The sequence below is a fragment of the Polypterus senegalus genome, chromosome 3 (genome assembly GCF_016835505.1).
Source record: "Polypterus senegalus isolate Bchr_013 chromosome 3, ASM1683550v1, whole genome shotgun sequence".
Taxonomy (NCBI): domain Eukaryota; kingdom Metazoa; phylum Chordata; class Cladistia; order Polypteriformes; family Polypteridae; genus Polypterus; species Polypterus senegalus.
Window position 1 is genome coordinate 161,336,859 of NC_053156.1, and position 14,666 is coordinate 161,351,524.

The 14,666-nt window shown below is 38.7% G+C and overlaps 1 protein-coding gene across 6 annotated transcripts in view; it reads right to left on the reverse strand.

The window, feature by feature from the left end:
* The window catches only part of scaf8 (SR-related CTD-associated factor 8), a 188,972-nt gene that overhangs the window by 92,021 nt on the left and 82,285 nt on the right, over positions 1-14,666 (reverse strand). For all 6 annotated transcript variants that reach the window (XM_039748162.1, XM_039748163.1, XM_039748164.1 and 3 more), the window contains exons 9-14: positions 12,388-12,511; positions 4,151-4,279; positions 3,324-3,386; positions 3,049-3,158; positions 2,639-2,832; positions 2,028-2,128 (exon numbers count right to left, since the gene is read on the reverse strand). In XM_039748162.1, the coding sequence (XP_039604096.1) occupies positions 2,028-2,128; positions 2,639-2,832; positions 3,049-3,158; positions 3,324-3,386; positions 4,151-4,279; positions 12,388-12,511 (721 nt within the window). The remainder of the gene's footprint in view (positions 1-2,027; positions 2,129-2,638; positions 2,833-3,048; positions 3,159-3,323; positions 3,387-4,150; positions 4,280-12,387; positions 12,512-14,666) is intronic.

Below are 14,666 nucleotides of genomic sequence, written 5' to 3' on the forward strand. Positions count from 1 at the left end.
TGCAGAGATAATGTAAGAAGCTCTATTTAAATAAACAAACTTCAAAAACTTTTACGGCTGTTTGATAATAAAACTCAAATTAGATCTATACAAACACTTTCAAATTTCTGTTCTCTATCACATCTAATCACAAATCAAATCCAGATGCACAGCAAGTATTAAACAAAAAGTTGCGTGTGAGAAAAAACTTTTGGAAAGGAATCGAGCAATTCAGGGCTCAGGTGCTAGAAGGTGATGGGGACAAAGATAACTCCCTGAACCAAACTTTTTAATAGATTATCCCTTCCACTGTTATATTCAACCAAAATTCAGTGTCCCCATACCATCCTTACAACATCCACAACTCCTACCATGTCAATTGGAATGGCCAGGCTAGTGACAGGTCCACCTCTGACCATCAGTACAGGCTGTCCACAATCGAAGACCAAGTAAGGAAACAACTACGGAAGCTACACAAATGAAAAGCAAATGGAAACAAAGGATTCATTCCTCAAGTTCTTAAAGCATGTGTTGACCAACTTTGTGTTGTCCTCCGTCACCAGTTCACTCTGTCCCTAAGTCTCCAGAAAATGCAGCGGCTGTAGAAAACAACCTGCATTGTTCCCGTTGGATGGAAGGCAGACACCTCTTCACCTAATGACTACAGACCAGTGGACATTACTTCTCACATCATAAAGACCTCTGAGGGGCTGTTCCTGGACTGCACAAGTTCTGTTGTGGTAAACTACCTGGACCCATTGCAATTAGCTTATCAGACAAAGACTGGAGTGAAGGATACAATTATCAGTCTGCTCCACAAGGCTTATTTTCACCTGGACAAAGCTGGCAGTGCTATGCGGATTAAGTTTATCAATTTCTCCAGTTCCTTCAATACCATCTAACCGTGCCTGTTAAGGGGTAAGCTCAGAGATACGGAGATGGATGAGCTTACAGTGTCCTTGATAAAGGACATTCGGGGAGACTGCAGTTTGTGAGATTCAAGGATTGTGTTTCTGATATGGATATGAGCAATACTCTGGAGCACCACAAGGAATAGTCATGTCTCATTCTCCCTTTACTCTTTTACCCCTCAGACTATAACATCAGATCTTGTCATTTGCAAAAACCCTCAGATAATTCTGCACTTATGGAGTGTAGTGAAAGAGGGATGAGTCAGAGTATGGTAGTCAGGTGGATAATTTATTTCTTGGTGCAAAGAGAACTGTCTTTACATCAACAAAACCAAAGAACTGGTTATTGACTTTTGCCGCACCACAGAGTCTCTAAGTCAGCTCACTAGCAAGGGAGTGGATGTAGAGGTGGAACACTCCAACAAGTACCCGGGGCTCCAAATCAATGACAGGTTGACCTGGTCTCATAACACAGAGGAACTATACAGGAAAGAGTAGGGCAGGCTCTTTTCTATTAGGAGGCTGCATTCTTTTAATAAGGGTAGTAACATACTTCACATCTCCTAAAGGTTTGTGACAGCCATCGTCATTTTCTAAGCTGTGGTCAGCTATTCCGGTAACATCATCATCATCAAATCAACAAGCTAATTAAAAGGGCTGACTCAGTTATTGGATGCACTCTGGACCCAGGACGTAGTAACAAAGAAGATAATTAAAACAAAACTGAGTTCCACTATGAACAATGCTGCACATCCTATCTCTGACGTTGTGCACCTTTAGCCAACGAATTATTCAGGATAAGTGTGTCAAGAAATGTTACTGGGCTCCTTTACACCAACAGCAGCACAATGCCTCATTGTGACTGTGACTGACATGGCAGAAGTTTTCTTCCTTTTCAGTCACTCTGGTGTGTGTTCAGACCATATTGGGTGTGTATATTTATATAACTAAGTATGTACTTAAAACACTTCTGTAATTTTACATTGCTCCATTAAAAACTATTTATGCAAATAGACTATAAAGTTAAGATTAAATCTCTAAATTTATAAGCAGGATGTCAACAACATTGGGAAGACATAAGAAATAAAATTAACACATCAGAAACATTATACAGATGGCACAGCTGAGTAAACTTACATTTATTGATTCAATTTGTCCAAATTCTTCAAACAAGTTGGTTAAATCTTGCTGAGTGGCTTTCTTGTCCACCTGACCGACCCACAGTGTAGTACTACACACTGCAACACAATTCATAAACATGATTAGGTATTACCAATGAAATTTCATTACATTAAATAAGTAACCATATTTGCCAATACTGTTAATTGTAATGGCTTCTCTTTGTAAAACAAATCAGTAAAGTTGTCTATCTTCCCCTTATTTAAAGAAGAAACAGAGATTCTAGGTGTAAGTTTTAAAAACATAAATATGGTAATATTTTCTAAGATAAAATAATGTGAAATAGTACTGACAATAGCTTATTATATTTAGTGCTGCTTGCAAATTATACTCTATTCTAGATAAGGTATTTTATTAAAATACCACCAAAAAATAAAATAACTGAAAAACTTTAGAACATTATAAACTGCTCTCTATTGTCAATTATAGCTCATTCACCAAAGAAAAAAACAAAAAAAAAAACCCAAAAAACAAGCTTTTAGATTTTTAGCATGGTTTAGGTAGATTAGCAATGCTACAATGAGAAGCCTGAAAGGTTATAGCTATATTTTATGATATTGCTATATTACCACTAAGTGTTTTTGATCGTATTGGAGGCAGTCCCTTTTTCTGTCGTTCTTTCTCTCTTTCTCGTGCTCTCCTCTCGCTTGAATATGATCTAGAAGATTTTCTTTTTCTCTCTCTTGATCTTGACCTTGAACGTTTCCGATGCTTTCGTTTTCGTGAGCCAGACCGAGACCGTGACCTTCTTTTCCTTGGTGATCTAAAAATTGATGTCACCTGTGAATCTTTATGAACCTCTGTCATGTCAAAGCCCTGAAACCAACAATCATTTTCCTTTCCTGGAAGGCTAGAAGTATAAAATTACAAATTTATGATAAGCATCTAATTTTTATAGTCATATTTTTTACAAGATAAGTGATTTGACAACACTGAAAGAATACAAAATTGAATAATGCAATTAAAACAAATATCTAACCTAGACCGAGATTTAGAGCGTGTCCTAGACCGTGATTCAATAACTTTCTTTTCCTCAGGTTCAAAAATGTCCTCATCAACTATATCTTGTGCTTCATCGATTTCCATGTCCTGCAATGAGATTAGTCATACAAGCATTTGCTGTGTTATTAATCCCAATACGATCAACTTTTACTCAGAATGAAAAACTTGCAGATAAATTTACCAATACCTAAAATATGTCAAAAGATTTACAATTTTATAATAGAATAAAATGAGCATTAATTTAACTCATACCTGCAGCCATCCCTCCACTTTGCCATATACAGTGTTAGCAGTCCCACAGGCAACCACGGCTTCCTGAAATAAAGTATGAAGGACTAAAATTACAGTATTCATGATTTGTAGTCCTATTATAATTTAGTTAGACATGTTTTAATTTGTAACTGACTGTGACAAAGCATACGAACATGAGCACTCTAAAGGTTTTTGAAAAACTGAATAAAATTGTAAAAGAGGATAAATATTATTATCTTTATATAAGGCATTATGGAGAATGGAAACAGCTGTGCACATGCAGTGATTTGAAAAAATCATGTGTAACTTGAGGGATTCAAAGGTCTACATGTGAAATAAGATAAGTAGTAGTTTACCAAACAAAGCAGCACATCTCATTTTAATTCAAACTTGCACATAAAGCGATTCAATAAAAAGAAGCAACTTAAATTAAAGACAAAAGTCTTAAACAGAAAACCAGTTCCCCTCCAAAGACATTATATATTGTATTAGAATATCCAATAAATGAATACTATATTTAAATAAAGGGCTTATTTAATGATTAAGAAACCGACTGCTTATAATATCTGAAAGAGGTACCTGAAACACACTTAAAAGTACAGAAATGTATCCTGTGAAAATACAGCTAAACTGATACATTTTCAGCCCAGTGTTTAGGATATTAAACACTAAGCATTTTAAACATCTCAAAGAAGAATCTCTCTTATTTTTTTTCTTTTCAATCACATATGCATTTTTTAAATTATGATAAAAAAACAAAGTAATGTACTTTGTAAAACATAGTACATTTTTTCTCAGTTATACTTAATATTCATATGCATTGTTACCTGCTGCTGATTGTCAAGGGAATCATCCAATTTGTTATCAGGATCTTGAAGCTGAGTCTGACTATCATCTTGTGACGGTGTTGCAGAGTTTTCTGACCCAAACATCCCTTCTTGAGTCTCAAGTGAAGTCTTCAGGAGTGGAGTTATAATAAAAAAAAGCATGAATAGATTATTTTAACCATAGCACCAATATTTGTATGACTTACAAACTAACACATAATTTTAAGCACTTCTTTGCAGTCCAAAATTCCCTTCCAGAACCTGACCCAAAAATATTCTCTAATACTCTATTGTATGAATTCACTTATTAACACAGTTTCACTAATTTAAAAAATACTTAAAAACAAAACCTCACTGAAATTAAAACCTTTGTATCCACACTTCATTTGGATTTATGAAACTGCCTCTTCAATAAAGCGTAGTAAACATAGTGACAGACATCGGAAATGTTAGCCCATTAAAATAATGCTTTCTGAAAATGTAATTAAAAAAATAAAATTGCCTGTGCCGCCAAACATAATCTGCCTCCATACCATGTAGAAAGCACAATCACCCACTACAAGGACCTTTAGGTCAATACATGTGTTTCATCAACATCTTAACCCACAATTATCTAATTCAGCAACTATACCAAGAAAATACTCCACCTTGTCCTTATTATTAAAAGGTAAGTTTGTTAATTTTTTAGTCAAAGTTTTTTTCTTCACAATCATGGTATATATTAGTTTGACACATTAAATTACATTCCAAAGTGATGCATATTTCACAAATAGAAAAAGTTCTGCTCTTGCAGTTTAAAATGGGAGTGGAAGGTCACTAGAGTCCCATTAAAAAGAAAAGCCTTAACACTTAATGAATAATTCATTACTGAAACCAAAAATGTTATTGAGTACTGATCCATGTCATGAGATTACATACAAACCGGATTCCAAAAAAGTTGGGACACTAAACAAATTGTGAATAAAAACTGAATGCAATGATGTGGAGATGGCAAATGTCAATATTTTATTTGTAATAGAACGTAGATGACAGATCAAACGTTTAATCATGAAGTTTAATTTAAATGTATCATTTTAAAGGAAAAATATGTTGATTCAAAATTTCACGGTGTCAACAAATCCCAAAAAAGTTGGGACAAGTAGCAATAAGAGGCTGGAAAAAGTAAATTTGAGCATAACGAAGAGCTGGAAGACCAATAAACACAAATTAGGTCAATTGGCAACATGATTGGATATAAAAAGAGCTTCTCAGGGTGGCAGTGTCTCTCAGAAGCCAAGATGGGTAGAGGATCACCAATTCCCACAATGTTGCGCAGAAAGATAGTGGAGCAATATCAGAAAGGTGTTACCCAGCGAAAAATTGCAAAGACTTTGCATCTATCATCATCAACTGTGCATAACATCATCTGAAGATTCAGAGAATCTGGAACAATCTCTGTGCGTAAGGGTCAAGGCCGTAAAACCATACTGGATGCCCGTGATCTCCGGGCCCTTAAACGACATTGCACCAAAAACAGGAATGCTACTGTAAAGGAAATCACAGAATGGGCTCAGGAATACTTCCAGAAACCATTGTCAGTGAACACAATCCACTGTGCCATCCGCCGTTGCCAGCTGAAACTCTACAGTGCAAAGAAGAAGCCATTTCTAAGCAAGATCCACAAGCTCAGGCGTTTTCACTGGGCCAGGGATCATTTAAAATGGAGTGTGGCAAAATGGAAGACTGTTCTGTGGTCAGGCGAGTCACGATTCAACTTCTTTTGGAAATCTGGGGCGCCATGTCATCCGGACCAAAGAGGACAAGGACAACCCAAGTTGTTATCAACGCTCAGTTCAGAAGCCTGCATCTCTGATGGTATGGGGTTGCATGAGTGCATGTGGCATGGGCAGCTTGCATGTCTGGAAAGGCACCATCAATGCAGAAAAATATATTCAGGTTCTAGAACAACATATGCTCCCATCCAGACGTCATCTCTTTCAGGGAAGACCCTGCATTTTTCAACAAGATAATGCCAGACCACATTCTGCATCAATCACAACATCATGGCTGCGTAGGAGAAGGATCCAGGTACTGAAATGGCCAGTCTGCAGTCCAGATCTTTCATCTATAGAGAACATTTGGCGCATCATAAAGAGGAAGGTGTGACAAAGAAGGCCCATGACGATTGAACAGTTAGATGCCTGTATTAGACAAGAATGGGAGAGCATTCCTATTTCTAAACTTGAGAAACTGGTCTCCTCAGTCCCCAGACGTCTGTTGAGTGTTGTAAGAAGGAGGGGAGATGCCACACAGTGGTGAAAATGGCCTTGTCCCAACTTTTTTGGGATTTGTTGACACCATGAAATTCTGAATCAACATATTTTTCCCTTAAAATGATACATTTTCTCAGTTTAAACTTTTGTTCCGTGATTTATGTTCTATTCTGAATAAAATATTAGAAGTTGGCACCTCCACATCATTGCATTCAGTTTTTATTCACGATTTGTATAGTGTCCCAACTTTTTTGGAATCCGGTTTGTACATATTGCAAAACAACGTATCCATGTTGTTTCGTGATGATAAAAAGCAAACTATTATTATGAAATTCGTTCATTTTAAAAGAGGACCAGCTGTGTGTTTAATTTCACCAACTACTGAGTCATCCACTATGGCACAGTTTCAGTCCCAGGGAGACTGTCCTGTCTGCAGCCAGCGGTAACAAGGAGATGCGTGGCCCCAACAGCATGGATTCACTTGCTTATTGCCAAGCACTGTTACTGAAATTATTGAATGTTGATGCCCAGATGTGAATTACTGTCTCTGTTCGGTAGACAACTAAACACTAGTAACTGAAAAAGGCAAACTTAATGATTGATTATATTGTTTCACTATACAGAAGATTTTTTTTTTATGTTGCAAAGATTGCCTGCTGCTGCTAGATTGATAATGTATGCGTATACTTCACGGAGAGGGAAGACTGATCTGGCGTGTGTCATGCAATCAAGTAACAAGTACCTAACACGTATATCCAAGGCAGGGTAGTGTGGCAGCTGAAGCCTGATCATAGGCTGCAAGGCAGGAACACCACCAGGATAGGACACCAGTAACAGCTCACTTGACAATGGCAGTTGTCACACAAATGAACATCGGAGACAGCTAAAGGGCTCAGAAGAAGGTTGAAAGCACAACTTATCCTTTAAAAGACACAATATCAGTGACCAGACTTAATCCTACTCAAATCCAATAGAGGCCCTAGACTTCTTGTATTGCCACAGTCTATCTTACTACTTGTTCAAGGGGAAAATAAAATGTTTCACAACAATTCTATGATTTCCTTGAAAATACTTACCCTTAAGGTTTTTGGGCTATAGATAAATAGTATGTTTCCATTTTAAAATGAAATAAAATCATAATGAGAACATTAAATGTGAAAGAATAAGGCCAACTGATTAATAATTTATAGCAGTAACACTTTACATGAAATGTCCATAATTACACTGTAACTACAATATAATTAGCTGTATAAGTACAGTGTAACTACGAGTTATTAATCTGTACTTACTGTGTAATACAAACATTATAGTTAATTACTCAGTTGTTATGGTTATTCCACAGTTTATATAATTACAATGTACCAATTTATCACCAATCCAAAAACAAGTTTACTTACATAGTTACATTGTATCTGTACTTTCAAAATGTAATAAAAACATCAGGGTATGTAACTACAACTATGTAATAGATATTCCATGGTCTGGGCAATTGTAATGGAGGATTGCAGTGATAACTGTACAGGTTTTTGATGATATTTCAAGATCTGTTTTAAATGGTGAAAACACCTTTGCAAAATAGTTAACACTTTTGCCTCACAGATCCATTATCCTGAGATGGAATTCTGTCTGGAGGCTCCAGCAGACCCCCGTGACCTTGTGTTAAGATATAGCAGGTTGGATGTGTGTGTAAAATTTGTACGTTCTACCCATGTGTCCCTATGTCTTCTTCATGGGTTTTACTGCCAAATCCCAGAGACATGTAGGTTGGGTTACATGGCCATATGTGTAAGAGCATGAGTGCTGCTATGTTTGTCAGTGGGCCTTGTAAGGGGATGGCTGCCCATCCTGGGCTGTTTCCTGCCTTGTACCCGGTGATGTTTGGAATGGCTCTGTGACCCTGCGTATCTTGATTGAATGATACATGTTTGGCAGTATTATGTTAGGGATGGGTATAATAATGGCCCAAAAAAAATCAACAATAAATAATGTAACACAACTAGAAGAATGTGACAAATGCTTGTTTAAGCAAAATATGTCAAGAAGGTGCCCCTCTCGATTTTGGGAAAAAGCGTTAACCATCTTTTCACCATTTAGAAAAGATCTTGAAATATCATTGAAAACCTATGCAGTCATCACTGTAATTCTCCATTAACAATTTCCCAGACCATGAAACATCTGTTACATAGTTGTAGTTACATACCCTGATGTTTTTATTACATTTTGAAAGTACAGATACAATGTAACTATGTAAGTACACTTGTTTTTGGATCAGTAAAAAATCCAGTTCTTCAAGAAAGTCTATTAGTTCAAGCAAACGCTTTACCATCAAATAAGTATTTCCCCAGTGGGTTTGATCCAAAATGGCTCATTTTCCTGCACATCTTTTCAAAATCGCATCTGTTTTACGAGGCCAGGCTGCAACAGTTTCTTGCCTCAATTTGCCAATTAGAGTAGCTGCATGACGATCTTTCAGTCCATCTTCTTATTGCAAGTTGCAGAGTATGAACAGCACAACGCATGTGTTGAATAGTAGTAAGCTTGGATGCTTTTTCAGAAATGTTATCTAAAATTTCACTATTCTCTTCGGTTTTACTTTCAACAATACTTGCAGAATTATCTTTCTCCAATATCGGTTTGTCACTTTCTTCATCTACTTTATTAATTTTCTCAATTGGGCTTAACATATTAGAAGCATTATCTGTCACAATACATACAGTGCATCCGGAAAGTATTCACAGCGGATCACTTTTTCCACATTTTGTTATGTTACAGCCTTATTCCAAAATGGATTAAATTCATTTTTTTCCTCAGAATTCTACACACAACACCCCATAATGACAACATGAAAAAAGTTTACTTGAGGTTTTTGTAAATTTATTAAAAATAAAAAAACTGAGAAATCACATGTACAAAAAGTATTCACAGCCTTTGCTCAATACTTTGTCGATGTACCTTTGGCAGCAATTACAGCCTCAAGTCTTTTTGAATATGATGCCACAAGTTTGGCACACCTATCCTTGGCCAGTTTCGCCCATTCCTCTTTGCAGCGCCTCTCAAGCTCCATCAGGTTGGATGGGAAGTGTTGGTGCACAGCCATTTTAAGATCTCTCCAAAGATGTTCAATCGTATTCAAGTCTGGGCTCTGGCTGGGCCACTCAAGGACATTCACAGAGTTGTTCTGAAGCCACTCCTTTGATATCTTGACTGTGTGCTTAGGGTCGTTGTCCTGCTGAAAGATGAACCGTCACCTCAGCCTGAGGTCAAGAGCGCTCTGGAGCAAGTTTTCATCCAGGATGTCACTGTGCATTGCTGCAGTCATATTTCCCTTTATCCTGACTAGTCTCCCAGTTCCTGCCGCTGAAAAACATCCCCAAAGCATGATGCTTCACTGTAGGGATGGTATTGGCCTGGTGATGAGCGGTGCCTGGTTTCCCCCAAACATGACGCCTAGCATTACTAAGGAGTGGCTTCCGTCTGGCCACTCTACCATACAGGCCTGATTGGTGGATTGCTGCAGAGATGGTTGTTCTGGAAGCTTCTCCTCTCTCCACAGAGGACCTCTGGAGCTCTGACAGAGTGACCATTGGGTTCTTGGTCACCTCCCTGACTAAGGCCCTTCTCCCCCGATCACACAGTTCAGATGGCCAGCCAGCTCTAGGAAGAGCCCTGGTGGTTTCGAACTTCTTCCACTTACGGATGATGGAGGCCGCTGTGCTCATTGGGACCTTCAAAGCAGCAGAAATTATTCTGTAACCTTCCCCAGATTTGTGCCTCCAGACAATCCTGTCTCGGAGGTCTACAGACAATTCCTTTGACTTCATGCTTGGTTTGTGCTCTGACATGAACTGTCAACTGTGGGACCTTATATAGACAGGTGTGTACCTTTCCAAATCATGTCCAATCAACTGAATTTACCACAGGTGGACTCCAATTAAGATGCAGAAACATCTCAAGGATGATCAGGGGAAACAGGATGCACCCAAGCTCAATTTTGAGCTTCTCGGCAAAGGCTGTGAATACTTATGTACAGTGCTTTCTCAATTTTTTTATTTTTAATATATTTGCAAAAATCTCAAGTAAACTTTTTTCACGTTGTCATTATGGGGTGTTGTGTGTAGAATTCTGAGGAAAAAATTAATTTAATCCGTTTTGGAATAAGGCTGTAATACAGTAATCCCTCCTCGATAGATGAAAATCCGCGAAGTAGAAACCATATGTTTATATGGTTATTTTTATATATTTTAAGCCCTTATAAACTCTCCCACACTGTTAACATTATTAGAGCCCACTAGACATGAAATAACACCCTTTAGTCAAAAGTCTAAACTGTGCTCCATGACAAGACAGAGATGGCAGTTCTTTCTCACAATTAAAAGAATCCAACCATATCTTCTCTTCAAAGGAGCGGTGTCAGGAGCAGAGAATGTCAGAGAGAGAGAGCACGAGACAAAAGCAAACAATCAAAAAATCAATATGTGCTTTTAAGTATGCCGAAGCACCGCGATAAAGCGGCATTTTGTAGAGGAGCATCCGTATCCTCTAGGCAAACGGCCCCTCTGCTCACACCCCCTCCGTCAGGCAGGGTGAGAGAGAGAGAAAAGCAAACAATCAAGAACTGCGCGGGAAGCATATCTTATATCAATGAGGAGTTTTAGTTAATATGTAATACATGCTCTGATTGGGTAGCTTCTAAGCCATCCGCCGATAGCGTCCCTTGTATGAAATCAACTGGGCAAACAAACTGAGGAAGCATGTACCATAAATTAAAAGACCCACTGTCCGCAGAAATCCGCTAACCAGCGAAAAATCCGTGATATATATTTAGGTATGCTTACATTTAAAATCCGTGATAGAGTGAAGCCGCGAAAGTCGAAGCGCGATATAGCGAGGGATTACTGTATAACAAAAATGTGGAAAAAGTGATGGGCTGTGAATACTTTCCGGATGCACTGTAGAATCTGTTCCTTTTTAATTTAAAATTCTTCTAGACCAGGTGGTGTGCAAAGTTATGCTTAAGTTCAGCCCTGGATGGGGGTATTTGTGGAGAGTGCAGACTGAGCCCCTGAACACACATCAGGCCACAGCACACAGCTACACCTACATCATTACACTTCTTTACACTCAAATGAACTTGTTAAATACATTATATCTGAAATAAAATGGAAACACTTTTGTAATACTTCACACTAGTAGTAACACAACTATGCACTGGGCTTTCTTCTTACATCAGAGAAGTACTTAATTATGACTACTGTTTATGAAATGGGACATTTGAACTTGTTTTTTTTCCCATTACAATTTACATTTAGTAGGAGTCGGAGTCTGCACATTTTTGCCGACTCCAACTCCAGGTACCGAAAATTGTCTCCGACTCCTCGACTCCGACTCCACAGCCCTGGAGAAAACCCTCACAATGATTTATAACACCACCCAACAAAATGGCCATTAGAACCGTTTATAATTTTCAAATCAATTTTGATTCTTAAACTGTAATCACATTTTCATATTTATGAGAATGGGATTAATACTTTACTAGCTAAATGATTCTGCAGTATTACAGGTGATACAATATGAATATTATGCTGTTTAGATATCAACTTTGCCATTCACTCAATTCTGTTTGGTTATATATATTAAATCTTAATTAGAAGCATTTTTCAATGAAATACTCCTATATGTTAATTAGTTCCCACGTATACACTTCTAATAAAGAACTAACAGCTTTAGACTCCCAAAATACATATATCACATTAAGTTAATAATTGAGACTGAGCTTAGTCCTTCCACAAGCAGAACTTTACTAACAATGGACAAACTACAAAAATTAAAAGGCCAAATTCAGCAGCCTTAAGAAAAATTTCAATGTTCCTTTTTTTTTTTTAAACTTGATCCCAAAAACTTCTCATTAAGATGCAGTGTCATCACAACATGACAGTTACATCCAATATACTGCTATGATTACCAAAATAAATGCAACTTATCTACCTTCTGAGGTTGTTGATCTTGTTGTTCCATTAGTTGCTTCTGAAATTGCTCCAGGTTTTGCTGCTGCAGGTGTTCAGCCAGTTGATGGAATATTGAACTGTTGATGGATTCTGCTACAACAGGCCTGAAAAAGACAGAAGCACTTTTACATTTATATTTTTAACCTCCCCTACAAGCCTACTGAAAACAGGGAGAAGAGGTTAGATGTTTAATTTATGATAATGCAATATCTCATGGTGGTTGACCACACATTGGTTTTTAAATTAATAAAGTATACTAGCTCAGTATTTAAATTGTGTGTTTGTGGAAGACCAGCATTATTTTCTGTACTGTAACCAAAATTTATGCAATCGGTAGCAGAAAGACTTGAGAGACTTATCAGGAGCATAAACAAATGAACAAATTCCAATACAGGTATTCCCCAGGTTACGGACATTTGACCTATGACATACGACCAGGGCCACAGCTGTGACGCATGCGCCTCAGTAACTGCAGCTCCGTCATCTCTGGCCTGGGGATGCTGCAAGTGGGGGCTCAACGGAGGCTGTAGGGGGGCGATTTTGCTGCCCGCGCAGTGTACTGTCCCTCGGAAGGCAAGTGGTTTCACTGCCCGCCCACTACACGGCTGTCCCATTCCTTCTCGGTGAGCGGCTGGTAATGCTGCAAGTGGTGGTTGGATGGAGGCTGGAGGGGGTGATTTCGCGGCTTGTGCAGTATAGTGTAGTGTAGTGTTCCTCAGGCGGCTCCCGGTTTCACTGCCCACCCACCACACACGGCTGCCCCATTCGTTCTCGTTGGGCGGCTGATAATGTTGCAAGCGGTGACCCGGTTGTGGCTGAATGGAGGCCACTGAGGGTGAATGGGGTGGCGGGGTGGGTAGCACTGTAGTGTGCATCAGATGGCTGCCTACTGAATGGGGGCGATTCACTACCCGCCTTTGGCTGCACCGTGTTCGTTCTCGGTGGGCGGACGCTGCAGGCAGCATACTGTATTGGAGGGGACTGTGAGGTGGGCTGGTGATGAACTGCCCGTCGATGCCCCCATTCATTCTCAATAGCAAGCCTGCATGTACTGTTACGCACATAGCAGGAAGTTGTCTCTTGTCAGTATATCGGACATGTTGACGGCTGGTGCCTTTCTGCTGTGATAGCGTGTACAGTGCTGTGCAGAAGAGCTGATCTTAATCTTTTGTCTTCAACTTTCAGCAAGGTCCCTGAAACACAAATCTGATGCAAGTGCTGGTGATATAGTAAAGAAGAGAAAAAAAATCACCATTTAAAATAAAGTAGAATAATAAAAAGGTCAGAAAGAGGTGAAACTCCATCATTCATCGGCAAAGCACTTGGTTACAGTCGGAACCGGTACATAAATTTAATAAATGCTATTGTTGACCAACTTACAAATTCAACTTAAATACAAACCTACAGTCACTATCTCGTACATAACCCGGGAACTGCCTGTACTGGGCTTAAAATCCCAGAGATGCTGGTAAAGTTGTTCCAACTGTAAAAAGAAATCCATAAATAGTCTCTTGATCTTATATGTCTCTCTGAATAAGGCAGTCGGATAAATCTATAGGGTAATAACCTGTTGATGTTTCACGAGGAACATGGAGGCAAGGGTAATAGTTAGATACAATCATAGACAAAAGCATAAAAACCCTTGACCAGAATTTCCATGTGCTGATTCAACACACAACCAAACAAGACCAGCAGATGTTAATGAAATGACTGCAAATATCAAATGCGGGAAAGTTTAACCAATAAAACCAAGAAGAAATTTGACATACTACTGTTGGGATGCCATATGAAGAATAAATGTCACAACCACCACCTGCATGTCATGTCCTCTCAAATGACATCCATAAACCTCCTCTTAGGCCTTCCAGCTCAATCCTTAGCACCCTTCTGCCAATATAGCCAAAATCTCTCCTTCGCACATGTCAAAATCAATGCAAACTTGCCTCTCTGGCTTTATCTCTAAACTGTCGAAAATGAGCTAACCCTCTAATGTACTCGTTCCTAATCCTGTCCATCCTCGTCACACCCAATACAAATCTTAACATGTTTAACTCTGCCACCTCCAGTTCTGTCTCCTGTCCTTTTGTCAGTTCCACTATCTCCAACCCATATAATCTAGCTTGTCTTACTACTGTCTTATGGCCCTTCCCTTTCACTATTGCTGTTACCCATCTATCACAAATCACTAATGACACTCTTCTCCACCAACTCCTTCCTTCCTGCACTCTCTTCTTCACCTCTCTTCCAAACTCCCCATTA